Source organism: Pelobates fuscus, chromosome 9 (assembly GCF_036172605.1).
Source record: "Pelobates fuscus isolate aPelFus1 chromosome 9, aPelFus1.pri, whole genome shotgun sequence".
Lineage (NCBI taxonomy): Eukaryota > Metazoa > Chordata > Amphibia > Anura > Pelobatidae > Pelobates > Pelobates fuscus.
Window position 1 is genome coordinate 23,824,565 of NC_086325.1, and position 27,302 is coordinate 23,851,866.

General features: G+C 41.9%; 1 protein-coding gene across 1 annotated transcript; it reads right to left on the minus strand.

The window, feature by feature from the left end:
* Positions 1–4,506: 4,506 nt before the first annotated feature.
* LOC134572524 (class II histocompatibility antigen, M beta 1 chain-like) lies at positions 4,507–26,733 on the minus strand. Its single transcript, XM_063431529.1, has 6 exons — positions 26,343–26,733; positions 22,369–22,641; positions 21,700–21,978; positions 16,732–16,848; positions 6,685–6,731; positions 4,507–5,298 (listed from the first exon to the last, which is right to left on the minus strand). Exons 1-5 carry the CDS (start codon positions 26,398–26,400, stop codon positions 6,706–6,708), a joined length of 753 nt encoding a protein of 250 aa, XP_063287599.1. The 5' UTR covers positions 26,401–26,733; the 3' UTR covers positions 4,507–5,298; positions 6,685–6,705.
* Positions 26,734–27,302: the final 569 nt, after the last annotated feature.

Here is a 27,302-nt window from a genome sequence, read left to right on the forward strand (position 1 = left end):
TTTTTTGGTGGGGGGAATCTTGGGAGAGTTCCCACACTTTATTCCCCAGGACTTTATTCTCCCCTGTCGGCTCACACAGAACCGGCGCTATCTGAGTGCCGGCTCTGCTCTAAGCCTCCATGGGCCGGCGGGGAGATCAAAGATCTACCTCACCGGCCCACAGCAGCATGGAGGGAGGCAGGAGAGGACCCTGGGAACTCCAGACAGCAGCTCCGCCAGGTTCCTCTCGCGATATCTTAGCATTGCCATGGCAACGCCCAGATCTCGCGAGAGTTAACTCTAGCCCCGCAGGCTAGAGTTAACTCTCCACTGGACCACCAGGGATGGCACATGGCAGCAAGGATCCCCCCTCCCTACATAAGGTATGAAGGGAGGGGGGACATTTACTAATCTGCCCCCACCTCCACAATCCCTCCAAACATACAGAACACACACACATACAGCACCCACACACAAACAGCACCTACAGAAATACAGCACCCTCACACAAACAGCACCCACACACATACAGTACACATACAGCACCCACACACAGCACGCTCACACACAGTACACTAACCACACTTTCACAAACACACAACACCCTCACACACAGCACACTAACAGCACCCTCACAAATACACGACACATAACACAAACAGCACCATCACACACACATCACACACACATCACACAAACCGCACCCTCACACACACAGAGCACACTAACAGGACCCTAACAAACACACACACAGCAGCACCCTTACACACAGCACACTAACAGCACACACACACACACACAGCAGTGTGTGTATATATATATATATATATATATATATATACACACACACATACACATGCGGCGTGTGTTTGTGCTTTAGGGTGCACACCCTAATGCAATAGGCTGCGCACGCCTATGATTCCAACATTATTGTAGCCTATAGACTGTTTAGAAAGAGAGAGACAGTCCAACATATTATGTGTGTAGACGTCAATAAGGGGTTACTTGGTAATCTGGAAAGGGTGATAACCCTAATTTAATACTTTAGAATAGATACGAGAAGAACCTGAGAAAAGGTACCTCTTAGTAGATTACCCTTTACATTAAAACCACAATATACTTTTATTATTCTTAAAAACCCAAAAAGATATTTACTTCCAAAAAGCAGACTGTGTATAAATAGTGTCACAAAGTGATTAAGTGAAGAAACTCGTGTGGCTCATAAAGCGGTTTATAAATTGTTTCTTTAAATGTCAATCTCTCCTTCAGCTAGTGGCGTTTACTTACAAAGTAACAATTTGATATCATTTATTCGATACAATGTTTCTGAAGGAAATAATGCTTTTATCTTCTTTGAGTTAGATCCCTGCTTCTTGGAATAGAGGGGGCAATTTGCATAGATTTTAGATGGCATAGGGTAGATAAATTATCGTTTTATTGTATGTAGACAGCATATCATTTCAGGACAGAGTAATTAAAAAAGACTTCAAAACAGTAAGAAACAATTGTCTCTAGTAGTATTCACCACCAATATCGTTCACCTGATAAAGAGATTTTAAACATTAGAAAGAAGCACCCGGCAATCTAAATGTGAGCATTTGCTTCTAAGGCTCAATATACTTGTGAGACATCGCTGAATACAAATATGTGTATTTTATTGCAGTAACAGCTAACAGTATTATGACAGTCACAGTTAAATTGCCATGCAGAACTATTTTTTTTTAAAGTCTTAATTTCTCACATTTTTTAAATATTTCATTTATATTAAGTTATGTTTCTTATATAAATATTTGATTTGACACGAAAGCCCTGTTTCTCCTGAACAAAACGATATATAAGTGTAGGTGCATTTAAAATGAAATAGGTGAATTAAGGTTGAATAGATTTATAGTGCAAATTCAAGGTTTTGTTTACATTTTGATCTAAACTTGTACAATTGCCACATGTCATGATTCTCTTTTATTCCAGAAGTTTGGTCCTTAAGGGGTTAAGGGGTTAAAGAAACAATTTATAAACCAGTTTATGAACCACAAGAGCCTTTTCTCTTAATCACGTTGTTGTCACACTATATACAGTTTGCTATTTGGAAGTATATATGTTTTAGTTTTTTTCTTTTTTAAGAAAAATAAAAGTATATTGTGTATTATTTAAAAAAAAAAAAGTGTCTTTAATATAAAGAGTAATCTACTGAGAGGTACCTATTCTCAGGTTCCTCGCTTATCTGTTCTATATCCGATCGTCGGCTTCCGTCTCTGACATAATGTGTATATTAATATGTGTATGTGCTGGGAGCTATGCTTTCACAGTTGCAATAATGAAATATGTTCCTTTTTTATTATTTTTAAATGTCACTCTACAATTCTCTTTTCTATTTTTCATTTTTGGATTATTTACTCTACAGCAAAACCAGGCATTGACTTTATTGTGGTTTTTGATGATGCATAGGTGCTGGGGTGCTTTGGAGGCTAAAGCCTCAGACGAAAGGAGGACAGGTTGTTGTGGAAGAAAACGTTGGTATCCTCTATTACTTAAAGCAGCTCTGTCACCCTTTGAGCTCTTTGAAACATCTCAAATTACTTAATTGCTAAAGCCTCCCTCATATTAATATGGGATCTTACTGACCCCCTTATAGGCTTTTTATTTATTTATTTTTTAACTTTTATAAAGTGGTGGCTGGCTACTAAGCCCTGGCCAGCTGTCACATGATAAACCCTCATGCTGCTGAGGGGTTTTAACTATTTGACCACTTTGTTAAAATCACTGACTTTGTTAAAATCCATTCCCGTATGGAATGCATCTCGGCCTGAATTTGAAGCATTCGGTCTGTATTTCAGGAACCCAAGCGTGTTTGGTCTGACAGAAACATGGACCAAGTTCAGACCCGACTGGACAATGTGAACCATGACTGGATTCTGCAGTCCATATGGCCCTGTATGCAGCCGCGTGGTTTTGCCACATTTGGTACTGGCTATTGGGCCTCTGGTGAATAACCCCAAAATAATGAAAAGTAGACACAAAAATCTAAAATACTTCAAAAGCAACAAGTATTTAAGTCTGGTTATCACCAAAGTGTATATTGCCAGAAATTCAAGGGAATTTCACATTTTTAGGGTAAATAGCCAAATTCAAAATATAGCTGACTTGGAGAAATTTTCTAATTTGTCTATTTTGGCCTAAAATGTTAATTTCACTTTTAACTGAAAAACACATTCCTGACTATTCACTCTTTAATGAATCACAGTGTTAGGAAGGACTGAATTATTAACCAGTGAAAGCTTAAAGGACCACTATAGGCACCCAGACCACTTTATCTCAATGAAGTGGTCTGAGTGCCAGGTCCCCGTAGTTTTCCTGAAAGCCACTAGAGCCGCTTCCCTGATTCTCAGTGGGAAAATCACACTGAGATGACGCTGGACATCCTCACGGAGTCCAGCGTCAGCTCAGATCCCCATAGGAAAGCATTGAGTAATGCTTTCCTATCGGCGGGTTTGAACGGACACGCCTCTGGCCGCGCATGTGCCTTCAGATCCACTCGGGAGCGGACGTTGGCAGGGAGAGGAGAGGTCACCAGCACTGAGGAAGCCCGGCACTGGATTAAGGTAAGTGGCTGAAGGGGTTTTAACCCCTTCAGCCCAGCAGGAGGGGGGCCCTGAGGGGGGGGGGGGGACCTATTAACCCTATAGTGCCAGGAATTTCCGACACAATCCAACGATACCATGAGACAAAGTAGGGACTTCTTTGTCTTATAGTAAAAACTGAGGTTGACAAAATTTGATAACATGAGAAGGTCATCTGTCAACATTTGTCCAAATCCAGCTGTGTGATTCAGGCTTTCTCTATGCGGGATACCGCAGTCTCAATCTGCCCGTTTTCGCCTATTTCGCAAAGACCTTTTGACAGATCTGCTTTAATGGATTGCTTACTCTACAAACAATGATAATTATAACAGCATTGAATAATTCCAAATACATAATCCTGCTCTACTGAGCGCGAACTAAGTAACAATTTAGTCCTAAGTGGAGCTAAATGGCTAGTTCGCTTACCAATGGCTTAAAGGGACACTTTACAGCACATTTTTAAATCATGGTTTAGTAGATATACCCCCAATGGAACATGCATGTGTTTATTTATGAGTTTTGCATTCGTGGTATATGTTTCAACAGCTTACAAAAGCTCCAGATCTATTGTCTACAACCTTTGGAAGCCGTCCCATCTTCCCAGACTTATCGATGCAGCTCAATGAGAAGTCTGTGCAAGGGAGGTGCTCTGAGCAATTGCTGCCTCTTGAGTTTAGCTCCACTGAGCTAACCAAACCAGGAAGTTACTGAACCGGTTGTCTGGGGGTTAATTTATAAAAGTGAAAATTTCTATAGAAATTTTCACATTTTCTAAAACGAACAAAAGGACACATTTCACACATAAGGCACGTTAGCAAGCTAAATTGTTTTAGGGTTTCAGAATGTTCCTTTAAAATAAGGCCAGATCCACCGTGTTTCACAGGCAGCAGTTAGTTCCCTCACAGAGAAATCGAGAGCATTTAACAGTTTATTACATTAATTATTAACATCATGTAAATCAAAACAGAAAATTAATATTATTTACACACAACCTTTCATTGGGTTTATATTCTGTGTTCTTCATGGCAAATACCTTGCTAATTACGAGGAGCTCATATATACACATATATCATTTTAGATCTGCTGTCAGATTAGATGGTCCAACCGGTTCTGTTATTGGTTCCAGAAAGGAATAAAGGGAAGAACCACACAAGGGAGAAACACCAGGTGTTTGAGTGACAGATTAACGCACAATCTGATAACAATCAGAGAAAGATCTACTTGACATTACACACAGCAGAGAACCCTTACTCTGCTTACTGACCAGCAATATTCCCGTAGACGTCAATGGAAGAATTACTATTCAGCACCCGGAGTAAAACCCTCACTTTGCTAAGATAATCCAGCCCAAGGTCTCAGACAGACAGTAACAGACCAGGATAAGTCAGTGAGGACATATTAGTTGGAGAGAAAAATGACGTGGTGTCACAGGAGTCAATGAGTGCATCCTATGTTCATTCCCCGAGATCAGAGTCAGTGAGTGTAGTTTAGATTATTTTGTATGGAGTGAGAGGAATATATTCCTCTGACTGAGAACACATAAAATATACTGAAGACCTAGACATTGCGTGACATTTTTAAATACATGGTAGATGGAGGGCGGTCCTTGCCTCCGATAAACAACTTCTGATATAAACAAAACTCGAGGAGTCCAGCAAAGACATGTCTTCATTTGGTCACTGGAACTGGAGCGTGCTGTAACCTGTAGAAGGAGGAGAAATTACTAAAATGTTATTTAAAAAGACCTGAAGAACATCTTAAATAAGACGTCCATTTGCAGAAAAGACCAAACCGATTTCCCCCATGTAAAATATACTTTTTCTTCCAATCAAAGGTTCTCATCTGCTAATCTGTCTGTTGCAGAACTTGACTACAATCATATTGTTTAGAAACGATAAATCTGTTGTTTTTAAAATGTTGCCCCTCTGCAATAGCAGGAGTGCGTTAAATGCTAAATGTCCACAGAATAAAAGCTACATTTAGAAATGACATGAAAGCTGTTTTATTTTTTTCATTATCATTTGAAATACATTTTGACATACCCAGGACATACTTGAAAAACGAGAGAAATCTCAATGTATCTTTCCTGGTAAAATATTTTATAAATAATAATATATTATAGGCTCTATGGAGATATTTTGTAACACATACATATAAATAAAGCCCTATTTTCAGTGCAGTACAGTCCGCTGTAGTGGTTATGGTGCCGGGATTGCCCTCTTACCTACTACCCCCTATTGTAATAAGTCAAACCATTTTAGAATAGTTAAACTTCTTACCTGTGGACTGCCGGAGTCGCTCCCTACCTCTGCTGGAGCTGCAGGAGAGTCCGAAGCTTCTGATCACTGGCAGCCAGACTACTGGGTTTAGTTCAGAAAAAGGGCTTCCAGCTCTTCTGTAGCCGTAGTGTAGACAGTTTTATTATTTACAAAGGGGGGCCACACCATCGCATTATTAGCACCATAACCACTATAGCATGCTTTAAGCTGCTTTAAGAAAGTACAGTCTTACGGGAAAGTAGCTCCTACATTTACACCATTTGAACTTGAAAATGTAAATGAATATCAACAAGATTTATAAAATAGAAGAACAATGCAATTATGCAAAAAAGGAAAAAGGCCACTTTAAAGAGATGCTATAGTCGCCCAAACAATGAAAACAATTTTAGCTTAAAGGGAAACTATAGGCTATGAATAAAAAAAATTGTATTCCTAGTCTCTAGTGCCCCTTTGCTCGCGAACCCCCTTCCCTCATCTCGGCAGCACTGAAGGAGTTAAAATCCCTTTTGTTACTTACCTGTATCCAGCGCCGATATCCCTCAACGCTGGGTCAGGCTTCATCTTTGCTTCTCCTGACATCGGGGATCTAATGCGCATGTGCGACAAGCGATGCGATCACGTTATGACAACCAATAAGAAAGCACTTATTCAGTGCTGTCCTATGGGATTTTAGCTAACACTGGATGTCCTCATGGATGTCTGATAACTCTGCTCTGCTTTACTAAAAATTATTTATAAACATCCCTCTGTTATCCCTCTGTAGAAACACTTTATCAACTCACACAAAGTACATCTCAGTTCACGCCTACCTGAGAGAAGTTTAGTTGGCTTCACTGTGTGTCCATTTGAACGTACCCTACAGATATGGACAAGTACACGATGAAAATCTATAAAACGTGGTGCATATTAGAATATAATAAGACAATGTTCCCCTGACATATAATATTGTGTCTGTTTAACTGGGTCTCTGTGTCAATTTCAGGTATGGGGACAGTAACATAGCTGGTGGTGTCTAAGGCCGTAAGGATCGTGATGTGTTTTTCTCAGTTGTGGAGGCTGTGTGTCCTTTCCAGGTGTGGAGGCGGTGTGTCCTTTTTAGTTGTGGAGGCTGTGTGTCCTTTTTAGTTGTGGAGGCTGTGTGTCCTTTCCAGATGTGGAGGCTGTGTGTCCTTTCTAGATGTGGAAGTTGTGTGTCCTCTCCAGATGTGGAGGCTGTGTGTCTCAGTTACAGAGTGTGATGAACTCACTGATAAAGGACTATGATCCACTGATCTCCTACCTCCTTGTCCAGTTGCCTACCCTGTTCTCCCTTCCATGAGAGCCAGAGTATCCAGACGCTATCAGCCAGGGCCGGATTAACATAGGGGCTGATGGAGCTGCAGCTCTAGGCCCAGGCCCAGGCCCAGGCCCAGGGAATAGGCCCATTTATAAAAAACTAAAAACTTTTTATTTATTTTTACACACTACTCTTGGGTTTGCCACCTGACTGGTATTGTACCAGCACAGCTGGCATTTGAGGCTGCCTGGCTGTGCCGGTATTGCCGTAATACCGGCAATACAAATGCTGATATTGTTCTCAGTATAAACAGAGATTACTCTGCAATACCAGCACCAGCCAGTAGAGGTCACTGTGTGTGGAGAGAGGCAGGGATAGGAAGTTACAGCATATCCCTCCCTGCCTCTCTCTACTCACTGATCCGCAGGGGAGCAGCTACACAGCACAGAGTTCAGACAGCGGCTCCCAGTCTGCAGCTCAGGGAAGTGAAGGATGGGGGGAAAGGCAACAGGGAGACATGGGGACACTGAGACACTAGGGGACACATGGGGACACAGACACTAGGGGACACTGTGAGACATAGGGATGCTGAGACACATGGGGACTCTGTGAGACATAGGAACATTGGGAGACAGATTGGGATATGGAGACACTAGGGACATAGTGTCTCCATGTCTCCCGGTGTCCCCATGTCTCCCAGCCAGTGTCCCTAGTTGTCAGGATCGGGTCAGGGATCCAACACACAGAGTACAAAGAGTAGCAGATACGTATACCGGACCTTAGAATGGCCGGACTTAACGTAATACTACGTATAGAATGGTCAGGGACAAGCCGAGGTCGAGGGAACGAGAAGACAGGTAAGCGAGAGACAAGCCGGGTCAAGGATAACAGAAAGACAGGTAAGTAATAACAAAGCCGGGTCAGAACCAAAAGACAAGAGAATACAAGAGCACTGTGTGACTAGGCTGACTAGAACCACGACAGGGCAATGAGTGAATGGGAGAAACAGCGTTAAATACCCTGGATCAGTGAGTAGGCCCGCCTCCGACGAGTCCTGACTGGCTTCCAGTCAATTGAGTGACAGGTCGGTCCGGACTGACGTCATGACGTCGAGCACTGTGCGTGACGTTATAAAAGGGGACGGTTCCCTCGCGGCCGGCGTGTGAGTGACTAGGAGAGCCGCGAGGGATGGGAGAAGCAGCCCTGCCGGAAGGACAAACTACTAAGTCTCTACCTCTTTCGGAGGTAGAGACCTCAGGTACCCTGACAGTACCCCCCCTCTCAGATACGCCCACCGGGCGGAAGGAACCAGGGCGAGATGGAAAGCGGGAGTGAAACGCCCTGCGAAGGCGAGGAGCATGAACATCCTCTTGTGGTACCCAACTCCTCTCCTCAGGACCATAACCCTTCCAGTCAACCAAATATTGTACTCTCCCCCGGGAGATACGAGAATCAATAATGGAGTTAACCTCATACTCCTCCTGACCCTCCACCTGAACAGAGCGAGGAGGGGCGATCGTGGAGGAGAATCTGTTACAGACTAGAGGTTTCAGCAATGAAACGTGAAAGGAGTTCGGGATGCGTAAAGCAGCTGGGAGAGCTAGACGATACGCCACTGGGTTAATTCGAGTCAAGATCCTGTAGGGACCAATATAACGGGGAGCGAATTTCATGGAAGGAACTTTAAGCCGAATATTCCTAGTACTTAACCAAACTCTATCGCCTGGAACAAAATTCGGAGCCGCCCTTCTACGTTTATCAGCGTGTTTCTTAACCAGCATAGAATTGTGTAGAAGAATTTGTCGAGTCTGATCCCACAACTTCCTCAAATTGGCAACATGGACATCAACCGACGGTACTCCTTGGGAAGGCGAAACCGAGGGAAGAATAGATGGATGAAAGCCATAGTTCATGAAGAAGGGGCTTGAATGAGTAGAGTCACAAACGAGATTGTTGTGCGCAAACTCCGCCCAAGGAATCAAACCGACCCAATCGTCCTGGTGTTCGGAAACAAAACAACGTAAATATTGCTCAATCTTTTGGTTGGTACGTTCGGCAGCTCCGTTAGACTGAGGATGATAGGCGGAAGAAAAATTCAATTTGATGCCTAATTGAGAACAGAATGATCTCCAGAAACGTGAAACAAATTGGGAGCCTCTATCAGAAGTGATTTCAGAAGGTATCCCATGCAGGCGAAAAATTTCTTTAGCAAATATCTCCGCCAATTCAGGAGAAGTCGGAAGTTTAGGTAAAGGTACGAAATGTGCCATCTTGGTAAATCTATCAACCACCGTGAGGATAACAGTGTGCCTTTTCGAAACAGGCAAATCCACAATAAAGTCCATCGCCACACAGGACCAAGGTTTCTCTGGAACTTCCAGAGGCTGTAGAAGGCCACAAGGAAGCGAATGCGGTAGTTTAGTCTTAGTACAGACCTCACAGGCTCCGATAAAATCCTTAATATCCCTCCGTAACGAAGGCCACCAGAAATCCTTAGAGATCAAGGAATATGTTTTGCGGACGCCCGGATGGCCAGCCACCTTACTCTCGTGAAGGCACTGTAAGAGCTCCAGTTGGAGTTCAGGAGGAACGAAATGTCTAGACGCAGGAGTCAGTCTAGGTGCCAGATGCTGCAAGCTCCTGATCTGATCAAGCAGCGGAGAGTGGATTTTGAGAGTAGTGTTAGCGATAATGTTACACTTGGGTACTATAGAGCAGTGCTCCCCAACCTTTTTATCGCCGCGGACCGGTAAACATTTGATAATTTTTCCGTGGCCCACTTGTTTTGATTTAATAAGACAAAAAAAAAAACCAGTCACATATATTAAAAAAACACGCAGACACATACATAGTCAGAAAATCACAAACACAGTCACATAAAGACATAGACTCAAAATTGTGTGTATGTGTGTGTGAGCGGTGCAGTGTGTATGTGAGGGTGGCAGTGTGTGTGAGAGTTGCAGTGTGTGTGTGTTTGGGGCGGTGTGTGTATGGGGGGCAGTGTTTGCGGGGCAGTGTGTGTAGTGTGTGTATGGGGCAGTGTTTGGGGGCAGTGTGTGTAGTATGTGTATGGGGCAGTGTTTGTGGGGCAGTGTGTGTAGTGTGTGTATGGGGGCAGTGTTTGCAGTGTGTGTATGGGGCAGTGTTTGGGGGCAGTGTGTGTATGGGGCAGTGTGTGTAGTGTGTGTATGGGGGCAGTGTTTGGGGGCAGTGTGTGTAGTGTGTGTATGGGGGAGTGTTTGTGGGGCAGTGTGTGTAGTGTGTGTATGGGGCAGTGTTTGTGGGGCAGTGTGTGTAGTGTGTGTATGGGGGCAGTGTTTGCGGGGCAGTGTGTGTAGTGTGTGTATGGGGGCAGTGTTTGCGGGGCAGTGTGTGTAGTGTGTGTATGGGGCAGTGTTTGTGGGGCAGTGTGTGTAGTGTGTGTATGGGGCAGTGTTTGTGGGGCTGGGTGTGTAGTGTGTGTATGGGGGCAGTGTGTGTAGTGTGTGTATGGGGGCAGTGTGTGTAGTGTGTGTATGGGGCAGTGTTTATGGGGCAGTGTTTGTGGGGCAGTGTGTGTAGTGTGTGTATGGGGCAGTGTTTGTGGGGCTGTGTGTGTAGTGTGTGTATGGGGCAGTGTTTGTGGGGCAGTGTGTGTAGTGTGTGTATGGGGCAGTGTTTGTAGTGTGTGTATGGGGGCAGTGTGTGTAGTGTGTGTATGGTTGCAGTGTTTGTGGGGCAGTGTGTGTAGTGTGTGTATGGGGCAGTGTTTGTAGTGTGTGTATGGGGGCAGTGTGTGTAGTGTGTGTATGGGGCAGTGTTTGGGGGCTGTGTGTGTAGTGTGTGTATGGGGGCAGTGTGTGTAGTGTGTGTATGGGGCAGTGTTTGTAGTGTGTGTATGGGGGCAGTGTGTGGGGGCAGTGTGTGTAGTGTGTGTATGGGGCAGTGTTTGTGGGGCTGTGTGTGTAGTGTGTGTATGGGGCAGTGTTTGTGGGGCAGTGTGTGTAGGGCTGTGTGTGTAGTGTGTGTATGGGGAGTAAGGAGGGTAGGGAGGCTTTTTTAAATTTATTTAATTAAATATAATATATTGATGTCCCCCCTCCCTTCTTACCTTTACTGGGAGGAGGGGGGACATTTCTTAGTCCCTGGTGGTCCGGTGGGGATTCCCTGGTGGTCCGGTGGTGGTGAGATGAACTCTAGCCCAGTTACAGGGCTAGAGTTCACTCTCGCGAGATTTGGAGCGTTGCCGTGGTTACCGCGGCAACGCTCCAAATCTCGCGAGAGGAGGACCCGGAGGAGCTGCAGGTAAGAGCTCCTGGGTCCTCTCTCCCTCCCCTGCCGGCTGCCAGCACCGTGCCTGCGGACCGGGGAGGGAGATCTCTGATCTCCCCTCCGGTCCGCAGGCACATTGCAGGGCTGGCACTTGAGCAATGCCAGCCCTGCATTAGCTGGCAGGCTCGCACACCCCTGGGCGGCCCGGTACCGTTTGATCCACGGACCGGTACCGGTCCGCGGCCCGGGGGTTGGGGAACACTGCTATAGAGGACAAAACCGGCTCAGATATGGCAGAAGGTTCATATTGGCGAGACAAGGCATCAGCTTTAGAATTCTTAGAACCAGGCCTATATGTGAGTATGTAGTTGAAGTGAGTGAGGAATATAGACCAACGAGCCTGTCTCGATGATAATCGTTTAGCCTCCCCAATATAGGATACGTTTTTATGATCTGTCAAAATAGTAACAGGATGCAAAGTCCCCTCCAATAAATGTCTCCACTCCTTTAACCCCTTAAGGACACATGACATGTGTGACATGTCATGATTCCCTTTTATTCCAGAAGTTTGGTCCTTAAGGGGTTAAGGCCATGATAACCGCTAGGAGTTCCCTGTCACCAATGTCATATCTGCTCTCAGTACCTGATAATTTTTTGGAAAAGTACCCACATGGATGTAATGGTTTATCCACACCCAACCTTTGGGACAGAACGGCACCTATACCTGTCTCAGAAGCGTCAACTTCGAGTAGGAAAGGCAGTGTAGTATCAGGGTGAACTAAAATTGGTGCGGAAGCAAACAGCTCCTTGAGTGTCTTAAAAGCCAGAAGTGCTTCAGTAGACCAATTCTTAGTATCAGCCCCTTGTCTGGTCATATTGGTGATGGGAGCAATGATAGAGGAGTATCCCTTAATGAAACGTCTGTAGTAATTAGAGAAACCAATAAATCTCTGAATAGCCTTGAGACCCTTAGGTAAAGGCCAATCTAATATGGATTGGAGCTTCTCCGGATCCATTTCAAACCCCTCTCCAGAAATCACGTAACCAAGAAAGGTAGTTTGGGATTGGTCAAAGCTGCATTTCTCTAATTTGCAGTACAAGCCATGCTGAAGAAGTTTGTGTAAAACCCTTCTGACCTGTCCGTGGTGAGTCTCAATATCCCTGGAATGTATAAGTATATCATCGAGGTATACAATAACACAGTCATGTTGAAACTCCCTAAGAACTTCATTAATTAGATCCTGAAATACCGCCGGGGCATTACAGAGACCAAAAGGCATTACAGTATACTCATAGTGCCCATATCAAGTATTGAACGCAGTCTTCCACTCGTGTCCGTGGTGAATTCTCACCAAGTTATAAGCACCTCTAAGGTCTAACTTAGTGAAAATCTTAGAACCCTTTAATCGATCAAAAAGCTTGGTGATCAAGGGAATCGGATAGGCATTTCTAATGGTTATCTTGTTCAGACCTCGGTAGTCAATGCAGGGTCTTAAAGAACCATCCTTCTTTTTAACAAAAAAAAAATCCAGCCCCAGCAGGAGAGGAGGATCTCCTAATGAATCCTTTGTCTAGGTTTTCACGAATATACTCCTCTAAGACTAAGTTCTCATTCGTAGACAAAGGGTATACATGACCCCTGGGAGGCATAGTACCAGAAAGTAAATTAATTTTGCAATCAAAAGGCCTATGTGGTGGTAAGGTATCAGCCTTTCCTTTGTCAAATACCGCCTTTAAATCTAGATACAAGGACGGTATCTGTATTTTAGTAGAGTCGGTAGAGTTATTAAGTGTGTTAACACTACAGAGAGGTGACACTTTCTTTAAACAACTCTCTTGACAATCCTGACCCCACGAAACTATTTCCCCCGATTTCCAATCTATAACGGGGTTATGTCTCTTAAGCCAGGAGTATCCCAGGACTATGGGAACAGAAGGAGATGAAATGAGTAGTAGAGATATCTCCTCCTTGTGTAGAATACCAGTAGTTAAGTTAAGAGGTGTGGTTTCCCGGAAAATCACAGGCTCAACTAAAGGTCTACCATCAATGGCTTCAACAGCCAAGGGTGTCTTCCTTAACTGGGATGGGATAGCGTGTTTGGTGAGAAAAACTTGATCGATAAAGCTCTCAGCAGCTCCGGAGTCTATCAATGCCATAGTCTCTAAGGTTCCCCTCTCCCAAGTTAAAGAGACAGGTAATAGGAGTCTATGTTCTTTGTAGTTATGAGTAGAGGACAAAATCGAAACACCCAAGGTCTGTCCTCTAGAGAAACTTAGGTGCGAGCGTTTCCCGGACGACTGGGACAGTTCAAACGTAAATGACCTCTGACTCCACAATACATACACAGTCCCTCCCTTCTCCTGTACTGTCTCTCTTCCTCTGACAGGCGAGTAAGGCCTAACTGCATAGGTTCTGAAAACTGTGGAGTTTTGGTTTCAGGACTTTGAAATGATGGCGCTAGTCTAAAGGAAGATCTACCGGTTCTATCTCGAGTGTTCTGCCTCTCCCTTAGACGTTCGTCAATGCGAGAGATAAAGGAAATTAAGTCTTCCAAGTTCTCGGGAAGCTCTCTTGTCGCTACCTCGTCAAGTATTACATCGGATAATCCATTTAAAAATACGTCTATATAGGCCTGTTCATTCCACTTTACCTCTGCCGCCAAAGACCTGAACTCTAGTGCGTAATCCACAAGTGTTCGGTTGTCTTGTCTAAGGCGCAACAGTAATCTAGCTGCATTGACCTTCCTGCCAGGGGGGTCAAAAGTTCTTTTAAAAGCAGCTACAAAGGCATTATAGTTATAGACTAATGGATTATCATTCTCCCACAACGGATTAGCCCATCTCAGAGCCCTCTCAATGAGTAAGGTGATAATAAATCCCACTTTTGCCCTATCAGTAGGGTAGGAACGGGGCTGTAGCTCGAAATGGATACTGATCTGGTTCAAAAAGCCACGACACCTCTCAGGAGAACCAGCATAACGTACAGGTGGGGTAACTCGGGAAGAAGCACCTACAGTAGCTACCTCTAGCCCTGAACCCACAGGAGGAACAGACGTATTACGCATCTCCTCAGGTGGATTAATAGGACGTGATAGCAGCGCCTGTAGTGCTAGTGCCATCTGATCCATCCTATGCTCCATGGCGTCAAACCTAGGATCAGGAGAACCAAGCTGACAATTTGTACCTGCAGGATCCATGGCCCTGTCGTAATGTCAGGATCGGGTCAGGGATCCAACACGCAGAGTACAAAGAGTAGCAGATACGTATACCGGACCTTAGAATGGCCGGACTTAACGTAATACTACGTATAGAATGGTCAGGGACAAGCCGAGGTCGAGGGAACGAGAAGACAGGTAAGCGAGAGACAAGCCGGGTCAAGGATAACAGAAAGACAGGTAAGTAATAACAAAGCCGGGTCAGAACCAAAAGACAAGAGAATACAAGAGCACTGTGTGACTAGGCTGACTAGAACCACGACAGGGCAATGAGTGAATGGGAGAAACAGCGTTAAATACCCTGGATCAGTGAGTAGGCCCGTCTCCGACGAGTCCTGACTGGCTTCCAGTCAATTGAGTGACAGGTCGGTCCGGACTGACGTCATGACGTCGAGCACTGTGCGTGACGTTATAAAAGGGGACGGATCCCTCGCGGCCGGCGTGTGAGTGACTAGGAGAGCCGCGAGGGATGGGAGAAGCAGCCCTGCCGGAAGGACAAACTACTAAGTCTCTACCTCTTTCGGAGGTAGAGACCTCAGGTACCCTGACACTAGTGTCTCAGTGACCCCTAGTCTCCCAGTGTCTGTGTCCCTTAGTCTCCCAGTGCCTGTGTCCCTATGTCTCCCAGTGTCTCCATGTCTCCCAGTGTACCCTGGTGTCTGTGTCCCCTGGTGTCTCAGTGTCCCCATGTCTCACTGTGTCCACATGACACTCAGTGTCTCCTAGTATCCTAGTGACACTGGAAACACTGAGACATGGGGACACAAGGAGAAATGAGGACACTGAGACACTGGGAGACTAGGGGACTGGGCGACATGGGGACACTGACACTGTGATACATAAGGACACTGATGCCAGGCTGGCCTTCCAATTCTTTGGACAGACATGCACCCTTTATGGGCATGTTCGCCCCTTTTGACTTCCTGCTTCACCGGACATTGCTGTTAGGGGGTATGGAGTTACTTGAAAGATGAAAGCATAAATTAGAGAGAGATTAGCATAGAGTATGTGTTTTCTTATAGCTGCATCCTTTGAGTTTCCCTCCAACACCAACTCCATCAGATACATGATGCTTGGGAGGTATGACTGTTTTAGTGTTTTTGGTCAATAAGATTATGTAATTAGGCCCCATCATAATTGTCAGCACCAGGCCCACTTGGCTCTTAATCTGGCCCTGCTATCAGCGGGACCAACTTACAACCGCTCTGGAACTCCGGCCCGGCCACTTGTTGCAGGATTCCCCAGTCATCTTGCACCTATATTTTGATCCCTTTCCCAGTGACTTAAAAAAGCACTTTGAGGAAGGAAGCTTCTATCCCAAGAATTGAGCAATCGCTCCCCGAAACCACCAGGGAACTCCGATTCACCACGGAGATATAATGACATATGACTTGTGGGGATTCCATACTGTTTGTGGAATATTTTGAGGATATTTCTGAATTGTATTCCTTGTGTCTGGGAGTTCATTAGTTTACCGGTTATCAACTCAATTACCTCCCAGACACAGAGACGCCAGGGCAGGCTTAAGTGTTAATGAATGGAGACCCCATGTTGGGGTCTGTGTATAAATGAATGTGCTTTTGGATGAATAAACCAGTTCTTGTACCCTTCATCAATTCTCGACTGATGTTTGGGCATGCGGTAGTTATAATCACTGTTTTACTACAGGAACTGGGAGAACCTACAGTGGAGGTACCACTCTGGGTACAGGCACTCCGTCACATGGAGGATGCATGCTTATCTTGGGTTTGGAGGCTGTGCGTCTAACTCAGATATAAAGGCTGAATTTCTATCTCAGGTATGGAAACTGTATGTCTATCTGAGATATATAGGTTCCATGTCTTCTTCAGGTACAGAGGCTGTGCTTATATCTCATGTGTGGAGGCTGAGTGTCTTCCTCAGATAGAGAGGCTACGTGTTTCTCAAGTATGGAGGCTACGAGTCTATCTCACTGATAGCAGTCTGTCTCTAAGCTGTGTACATGGAGGGCTCTGCAACAATAACATCTATATATCTATATATATATATATATATATATATATTGTTCTCATTATAGTTATAAACCTATATTGAAGTGTTGAATGGTTTAGATAGATAATACATGGTTTACTTACCATTTCTCTTTGAATATGTCCACCAGAAAAATCCTGCTAAAGCGACTATGAATCCCAAACCGAAGATTACCGAAGAAATACTTATTTTAATAATCTGGGATGAGGTCAATCCCTGTTCTAAAAATTGTGAACAAGAGATTAATACATTAGACAAAATCAATAAGAGCAATAATGAAAATGTTAAAAAAAAAAAAAAGAAATTCAAAGGACTGGGATTGAGGATGTGTGTCAACATCTCTCCAAATTCTAAGCAATGAATTTACACCCCGTTTTATACATCCAAAACATCTACAGGAAATGCACAGGAGGAGAGAATAGAGGCCTCATACTAAGCTAGCACAGAGCACAGGAATAGAGGCCTAATATTACGATGTTCTATATGAGGCCTATATCCCTGTGCACTGGAACATAGGCCTCACACTAAGATAGCCTATAGAATGGGTAGACAGCCTTCGGCACTCGAGATGTTGTAGACTACTCCTCCCCTGACACTTTGCTAGCATTTTAGATGTAAGGGCATTATGGGAGATATAGTCCACAACATCTGGAGTACTGAAGGTTGTCTACCCCTGGCTTATACTAAAATAGCATAGAACAAAAATAAATACAAGTAAAGGGCTGCGCTACATATAAAACCTAATAAAGTCCCATTAGCAGCGTAAAAAAAGTCCAGTACACAAAGTATTAGAATGATACCTCTGTATCAGAGGTAGATATCAAGTGGATGTTGGAAGGTGGAGGAATTATTGCGTCTGGAAATTGTATCCTATGGTTCTTTTTTCAAACACACTCACGTGTGTTAGAGCTCAGACAAGCTCTAGTGTGTAGCGCTATAAGTGGTACAATCCCCATTCAAGGATATAAGCGTGAGTGTTCCTCAGTTACGTAGGGCATCCAGATATCAGAACAAATACAGAAAGGTGACAATAGTGCTCTTAATAAAATACATAAAATGTATGAAATTTTATGCTGCTAATTGGACTTTATTAGCTTTTATATGTTGTGCAGCCCTTTACTTGTATTTATTTTTGTTCTTATTATCTGAAGGGTTAGGAGGGATTCCCCTTCCTTAGGGTTGCTGCTTAACTATTCTAGTATTATAAGATAGCTTGGAGCACACTAAAAGAGACTCATACTAAGATAGCACAGAGCACACTAATAGAGGCTCATACTAAGATAGCTTGGAGCACACTAATAGAGGCTCATACTAAGATAGCTCGGAGCACACTAATAGAGGCTCATAATAAGATAGCACAGAGCACACTAATAGAGGCTCATACTAAGATAGCATGGAGCACACTAATAGAGGCTCATACTAAGATAGCACAGAGCACACTAATAGAGGCTCATAATAAGATAGCACAGAGCACACTAATAGAGGCTCATAATAAGATAGCACAGAGCACACTAATAGAGGCTCATACTAAGATAGCACAGAGCACACTAATAGAGGCTCATACTAAGATAGCACAGAGCACACTAATACAGGCTCATACTAAGATAGCACAGAGCATACTAATACAGGCTCATAATAAGATATAAAACACACTAATAGATTATCATACTAAGATAACACAGAGCATACTAATACAGGCTCATACTAAGATAGCACAGAGCACACTAATACAGGCTCATACTAAGATAGCACAGAGCATACTAATAGAGGCTCATACTAAGATAACACAGAGCATACTAATACAGGCTCATACTAAGATAACACAGAGCATACTAATACAGACTCATACTAAGATAGCACAGAGCACACTAATAGAGGCGTATACTAAGATAGCACAGAGCACACTAATACAGACTCATACTAAGATAGCACAGAGCACACTAATAGAGGCTCATAATAAGATAGCACAGAGCACACTAATACAGGCTCCTAATAAGATATAAAACACACTAATAGATTATCATACTAAGATAACACAGAGCACACTAATGCAGGCTCATACTAAGATAGCACAGAGCACACTAATAGAGGCGCATCCTAAGATAGCATGGAGCACACTAATAGAGGCTCATACTAAGATATAAATACATAAGGGGTGAGTGTCCTATCCATAAAATGTAACTTTTAATGATTCTATTAAAATGAATAAGTGCAAAAAATAAAATATCAAATTTATAAAAAAAATTCATCAATATGGTAATGTACCAATGTATAATTGATAGTTAATAATCTTGGAATACTCCTATGTCTGGATATTCTAAAGCCTTTTCAAAAATCCGAAAGATAAGGTTGTAATGAATTCAGGGGGTTAAAAGAACTGTGACGATTTTGAATTCACCTATCAGGACATTTTCTTACCTTTATAACTCCGGTCTTTTCCCACACATCGGCTCCCCTTTGATGAGCTGTGGGCAAAACGCATGCGTCAGGGGAACTCGAGAACCCATAATCATTTGAGATTTACTCTTTGGAACTATAAAGACCTCTTTTAAACTCAGGTCCCGAGTATTTCTCTTTCAGAAACCGTAATGGCTTTTCTGTAGACAATAGGGGGGATATACATATATTTTCAGCCTCCTCACTATTAGCGTTATTCGTTTAAAAGCTAGCCTCCTGTTTTACAATCCCCACAGGAATTACGGTTTCTCTCTATTTTTCATCCACAGAGGCAGCTTTAGTACAGTTCTTAAAGCTGGCTATTCACTGAATACATTTTGATACATCTTTTGTAATGTCTATTCTAATCTGATACTATCACAGAAGATTAGTCAATATCCATTTAGCAATTGCTACATTGCATGGAAGAATTAAAATGCAAAATAATGACTTGCTTCTGGCAGTAATGGCTTACTAATAGCTATCTATCTGTCCACTGTGGATTGCAAAACTAAGGTTTTGCACACTTACTTGGGAATAGGTTTCTGAAAACTTTTGAACAGAACCTCCCAATTTTGCACATATTTAACCCTTTCAAACCTGAACTATGGGTATTTAACCCCCTGAATTCATTACAACCTTATCTTTAGGATTTTTGAAAAGGCTTTAGAATATCCAGACATAGGAGTATTCCAAGTTTATTAACTATCAATTATATATTGGTAAATTACCATATTGATGAATTTTTGTATAAATTTGATATTTTATTTTTTGCACTTATTCATTTTAATAGAACCATTTAAAGTTACATTTTATGGATAGGACACTCACCCCTTGTGTATTTATGCTTTTGCTTATGGGTTAACCCTTTCTAGAGTGTTCCTTTAGCTTCCTCCTCTCTCTCTCTTTGTTTACTCATACTAAGATGCCATAGAGCACACTAATAGAGGCTCATACTAAGATAGCATGGAGCACACTAATAGAGGCTCATACTAAGATGCCATAGAGCACACTAATAGAGGCTCATACTAAGATAGCACAGAGCATACTAATAGAGGCGCATACTAAGATAGCATGGAGCACACTAATAGAGGCTCATACTAAGATAGCACAGAGCACACTAATAGAGGCGCATACTAAGATAGCATGGAGCACACTAATAGAGGCTCATACTAAGATAGCACAGAGCACACTAATACACGCGCATACTAAGATAGCAGAGAGCACACTAATAGAGGCTCATACTAAGATAGCACAGAGCACACGAATACAGGCTCATACTAAGATAGCACAGAGCACACTAATAGAGGCGCATACTAAGATAGCACAGAGCACACTAATACAGGCGTATACTAAGATAGCACAGAGCACACTAATAGAGGCTCATACTAAGATAGCATAGAGCACACTAATAGAGGCTCATACTAAGATAGCATGGAGCACACTAATAGAGGCGCATACTAAGATAGCATGGAGCACACTAATAGAGGCTCATACTAAGATAGATGGAGCACACTAATAGAGGTGCATACTAAGATAGCATGGAGCACACTAATAGAGGCTCATACTAAGATAGCACAGAGCACACTAATAGAGGCTCATACTAAGATAGCATAGAGCATACTAATAGAGGCGCATACTAAGATAGCATGGAGCACACTAATAGAGGCTCATACTAAGATAGCACAGAGCACACTAATAGAGGCGCATACTAAGATAGCATGGAGCACACTAATAGAGGCTCATACTAAGATAGCACAGAGCACACTAATACACGCGCATACTAAGATAGCACAGAGCACACTAATAGAGGCTCATACTAAGATAGCACAGAGCACACGAATACAGGCTCATACTAAGATAGCACAGAGCACACTAATAGAGGCGCATACTAAGATAGCACAGAGCACACTAATACAGGCGTATACTAAGATAGCACAGAGCACACTAATAGAGGCTCATACTAAGATAGATGGAGCACACTAATAGAGGTGCATACTAAGATAGCATGGAGCACACTAATAGAGGCTCATACTAAGATAGCACAGAGCACACTAATAGAGGCTCATACTAAGATAGCATAGAGCACACTAATAGAGGCTCATACTAAGATAGCATGGAGCACACTAATAGAGGCGCATACTAAGATAGCATGGAGCACACTAATAGAGGCTCATACTAAGATAGCATGGAGCACACTAATAGAGGCTCATACTAAGATAGCACAGAGCACAGGAATGTGGCAATTTCCATTCTATTCCAAGAAATATACTGAAACTACTTCAGAATTATTCTAGTAATTGGCTTTGAGTTTACCCACTATCTCCTGTTCCAGACCTTTTTGTCAAGTAGAAATTGCCACAAAGAAATCACAGAAAACAAAAAATATTAGCGATAGAGTCAGAGAAGAAAATATCAAGGTGGGAAATATAAAAGATTTACAAAGAATGGTTTTAGGGTCTGGAGTGAAAGGTAGGCACTCCTTTAAATATATATAATTACAATTGGGGAATATTCTCATTGATATTACTGCACCATAAGATCAATTCTATAATATTGTAAAATTACCAAACTTTTAATAATTTTATAAACTATAAGTTTTGTCCTACAGACCAGTGCGGGTATTTTACACTCACTCCAACTCATCGTCATTACTTCATCCAGGGTGGGATGCATTACAACACACGTGTATTCATCATCAGGTGACAAATCTTTCAGATCTTGTTTGGCCACAACCTGGTACGTCCAGTCCCCAGCTGGGATAGCGTCTGTCGTGTTACTCAGCACAATCCTGTCATTTTTTACCCAGCTCACACTTATATCACTGGGATAAAAACCCCAAACTTGACAAATAAGAGTGTGTGAGGCCTGGCCACGAAATGCGTCGGGGAGAAAGACTTTCATGGATGGCTTGGCTGTGGACAAACAGAAGAAAATGGTGGGAAAAATGGAAGTCAGTGAGAAAAATAGAGATGGGCAAGGACAAATCATAAAACGAAATAAAACAATGATATAATAATAATAGCATTAATATAACTATAGATTAGACATTATTTTATATGTATGCAAATCTTATTGTATAAAAACTACGCCTGAACAGTGTTTTTCCTGATTGATCCTCGAGTCAATGCCTCAATAGCTGAGAGTTCTAGAGATACCTTCGCATGATGTTTTCTTATGACTAAAGCATGGTTACAGTTTTTTAGGCCTTTTATAGAGAATGATCGCAACATATAATTTTACGCAGAAAGGGTAGATAAACCACAATAAGTACTTTCTACATAGTTATGTGTAAAAACACTTACCTGTTCTCTCCACGGTGCTTTCCCAATATTCCACCACTTCCATCTTGCACCTTTTTTCCTTTTCTTGCATGTTCTCCACCATGCTCGTGTTTATGTTAAGATAGTAACTGATAGCAGCAGCCACTCGGTACTGCCCGCTGGGAACAAACATTTTTGAATCCTGGTCGAATATTACTATGGGCTGGCGGTTAAAGTTTATAAAATAATTAAATGTAACATTTCCCCCTTTGGAATTACCAGGCTCGCAGAGTGTTAGCTCCTCAACCACGAACCCTGTAAGAAAACAAATAGTATAATTAATTTCTATAATGAGTATCTTTCTTTTTTTTTCTTTTTTTTATTAAATCTATATTTTTGATGTGCATTGAAACATCAAGAATATAACACATTCACAAGATTTTAAACAGTAAATAAACTGATATCCAGCTGAGAATACATGTATGCAAGCCTGCACGTTTAAAATAAAAATAAAAAAAATAAGTAGCACTGAAGAAAAATAGACACAAATTTCCCCATTTTTGTAGGAGTAATAACAATAAGATAAACAGTCACAATAATATAGAGGGTATCTGGTTACCTTTTAATACCCCAATTGCTCAGCTCTCCAGGATATGTTGGTCCTCTATATATATATATAATTATTATAACTAAATAATACTAATTTTGAGGCTATGTCAGGAACATATTCTAGATAAAATTCTATAGGGTTCTGTGGTGCTAATTCAGGGCTTCCTTCCCTATCCTATATGTACACATTTAATTCCCTACAGAGGAAGGGCTCTCAGTGAATTCACGGGTTCAAGGTGATGGCTAACCTCTGGATCGGCAGCCATTGTGGACTGCAGTTTGCATATCCTCAGCCAACTAGGTGGCCATGGCACATAGCCCACTACAGCTAAATCCTAAGGTGTGTGTTTGGTACTTTCTAGATTGGAAGGTTAGGTTGGATGATTGGAAGTACCATGGATAAACCTTCCCTTATATGATACAAAAGATGGCTGACACCATGACAACCACAATACAAGGAAGTGAAAGGGATACCTTACCAGAAGCAGAGAGGATTTATTTTTAAAAAAATTAAAATATCTATATCTCTGCAACCGAAAGGGCGAATAAATAAATAAATCGAAGTGATTTAAAAAAAAAAAAAGGTTTGGGTATGCTGAATGCTGGTAATCTACCAATACTTACCATATGTACAATTTTTTATTAGTGAATAAAATGCTCCATACAATATTACACTATGTAGAATATTATACTCTTGATCATCAGATGTTCACATCTTATTTTTTTAATGTTTATTACATTTAATGAAACATAATGATTTTTATTTTTTTAAATTATGTACTTTGACTTTTTGTGTGTGTGTGTGTGTGTGAAAATGTTACTTTTTATCTGGCCGAGCAGCCATGTTTAATCAGACTCTTCTGTTGTCTGACTTACTGCAGCTCAACCTAACTTGCTAACTGCTCTGTATGCACTTAGCAGCAGCAGGTTGAGCAGCAGTCAGATAACAGTAGACTCTGATCCAATATGGCTGCTCAGTCAGACAAGAAAATTAATATATATCATTTGGGGGGGAAAAAATCGAGTTTCTTAAAAACGTTTCAAAAATGAGAAGTGAAAACTTGAAACCTCCAGGGATGAGTTGTGCACATAGACTTCCTTTTAGACATAAGCCAACTAAAATAGCCACAGAAATGTATTATCAAAACTGAATATTAACATAAAAAAATACACATTCTAAACTTAAATGTTTGTGCTGTAAAGTCCTAAATCAGCTATTTTTACAGTTCAGCTGTTTGGCTTTTTCTTCTGAGATTCCTGCAACTCCTGGTTTGGCGACTAAACCCAAGCAGGATTTATTCACTAAATAGCCAGTTATAGATACCGGACAAACAAACTGGACAACGTAGGGCAACACATCTGCATTGGAAAATTCACTTTGTTTTCCAAATTGAATTTAGCAATTTGGTTTTTAATTCACTGCAATTCATTGTTTAGCGAATAAGCCTCTTAGTTTTTCTCTCCGCCATGAATTGTCAGGAAACACACAGAAATCTGCAAATTTTAGACACAAGGAAGAAAAATATTCAGTTAGCGGTTTTCACCATTCAGCAACATTTCCAGCCCAACTATTTTGTTTAACGTCATTATGTAGCAGGTGTTGTTATTCAGTACGGCTGGGTATGGAAGCAGAGAACGCCTAAAATTATTATGACACAAAGATAGCTATTCTCCCTGAAATTTGTCATAATATCTACCTTTCCTGGTTAAGTGAATAAACCTGAACAGTGTGTTTAGGATTTACAAAATACATAATTAATTTTCTTTATGGTCCACTAATTAACCCCTTAAGGACCAAACTTCTGGAATAAAAGGGAATCATGACATGTCACACGTCATGTGTCCTTAAGGGGTTAAAAAGGAAGTTATTCCGGCAAAGCGTATTAGGGCTAGGCCATGACTTACGTGGGAAAGACAAACGTGAAAAAGTAAAATAAATTTTTCCTCCAAATGCTGGAGGTGCCTGTCAGAGGAAGGTACCTTGATACACATCTGGTCGACATGTGAGTGAATCTGCTGGCTATGCCTATGGGAGTATGTTGGACTATTGCTGGACTTGTTGGGTGAGCCAAACTTCAACCTAACCACCCCCAAGTGCCTGCTACTACTACTACCCGATGCTCACCTTGACAGTAGTCGCCAACAGATGATAGCGATATAATCATACTAGCGGCCAGAAACTTAATTGTGGCAAACTGGAAATCTCTGAGTTGCCTGTCTCACACTCAGCTAAAGGACAAAGTCCAACAATTTTATGTATAGAGAAAAAGTGGATAAGCTCTCCAATACAGTACAAAAATTTTCAGAAGACTTGGAGCAACTGGGAAAAACAGGCCCAAACGGACAGTGCACAAGTCAACCATGACTGACGGCAGACCCAAACACATGATTCTTGGGAGACTGCTGGGCCTCGACCCCCCTCACCCCTCCACAAACACACACTAAACCACCTCTTGGGAGGCCACCAGTGTCTGTAAGTTACACAGCCTAGATATGTATTATACCTCTGCTATTTAAGTTTCTTTTTATATTTGTATTTTTGTTCTGTTATTATCCTTTGTTTCTGACAATGACATATTAAGGAGCAATGCTACAATAATGCACGTGGTAAACATATGTACGCATAACATCGATGCATAATGTACTGGCAAGTGAGTCCAGATGTCAACTATGTGACAAAGCCAATGTATGTGCGTACTCAAAACTGTGACAAAGATGTTTTCCTATGCAATGTTACAAGACTTCAGGAGGTAAATATAACGGCAGCAGGATACATTGTATGCAGTGACTCGAATTAAGTCCAGCTGACAAATAATTGAAGACTGTCAATGTGTACACCATGCTCCAAAATGTAACTGTATCAAAAATGTCATGACTGTTTCATAAAAATCTCAATAAACTACAAATTAAAAAAAGTTAAATAAATTATTACATTCATTAAAAAAAAAAATATATATACATATATATATATATATATATATATATATATATATATATATATATTTGTCGTTTTTATATTCTCCTGCTGGCACATGAAAAGTGACGCCGTTTATGAGAAATCACATGAATTTCTATTTTATTTCTTTTCAGAACCAGCAAGTAATGCTGTTTGATAGGCTTAAACGCCAGAATAATGGAAATGGCCAGAGACAAATACAATCCTGGAATCCTTGGAAGAAGGAATATGCAGTGGAGAAATCAGCTACAGGTAGGTGAGTGAACAACTGTGAAGATACAACAATTGGAGCTCTGAAGAGGCAACACAAGCCAGAACTAATTGTTATTCTATTTTAAACACTTAGATGCTAATGGTAACATAGATGCACACTTAAAACGTGGTTTACAAAAGTACATTTCATGTGATAAAATCTGGACAAAACAATGTAACTAATATAGACAAACCGTACCTGTTACTAAGGAGCATACACAGCCGCAGAGCAGCAGAACCGTCCAGCCAGCATTCATCTTTGGACTCCAGCTAACATTAACACCCAAGAACAAACTTACTAGAATTGAACAAGCTTGCAGCCAATGACAAAAGCAGCATGGAATTGCATCATCAGTTACTGGGAAGAGGGAGTTCAAGCTGAGTTTGGCATTTTGTGCAGGAGGAGACTCTGTACATAATTATATACTTATTAATGGCAGGGGAATTTGACTGAGCTGTGTATAAATGTTTGTGATTAACACATTCGTGGTCCGGGAAAGTCCCACGGTTAGAGGAAGTGCTTCTTAAATTATACTTGGCTGTTGGCTACGTTCTTGCAGTTACACCCATAACGACAACTTTTCATTCAAAAAGTACCCTCAATATCAAGGAGATGGAAAAGGGAACCTGTTCCTTTGAATTTCCAAGTATCTTCCATAACTCTAGAAGCTTTGGGCCCATTATCGCTGTCTCACTGGGTGGTAAGGGGTATTCGAATAATTATTCTAAGTATATACATAGGAGCTAAATTTCTCATTCTGCACACAGTGATCTAACCTCGGGGGAAGTGCGCAGGAATAGCTGTATTTCTTTTGCATTTTCTTTGGGGGTACATGAAAAACTTGCTATCAATAGCTGCAGATCTAGTGTCTGCAGCTATTGCAAGCCCTTCCCATTTTCTGTACCCGTAAAATGACAATGAGCTGTAAATTTCACTGAGAGGTATTATGAGGAACACTGTAGCCAAGCACACCTGCTGCGTCCATTAGCTTAGAGGAGCTAACAGAAGCAAACGAAAACCTCAACAATAACTTCAATATAAATTGAAAAAAAGAGATCACACTCTATACACATAAAGCACTTCAACAAGCCAACGCTTTGTGGTTATAGTGTTCTTTTAAGGACATTATTTCTTTGTAGGAATAGATGCAGAGGGGAG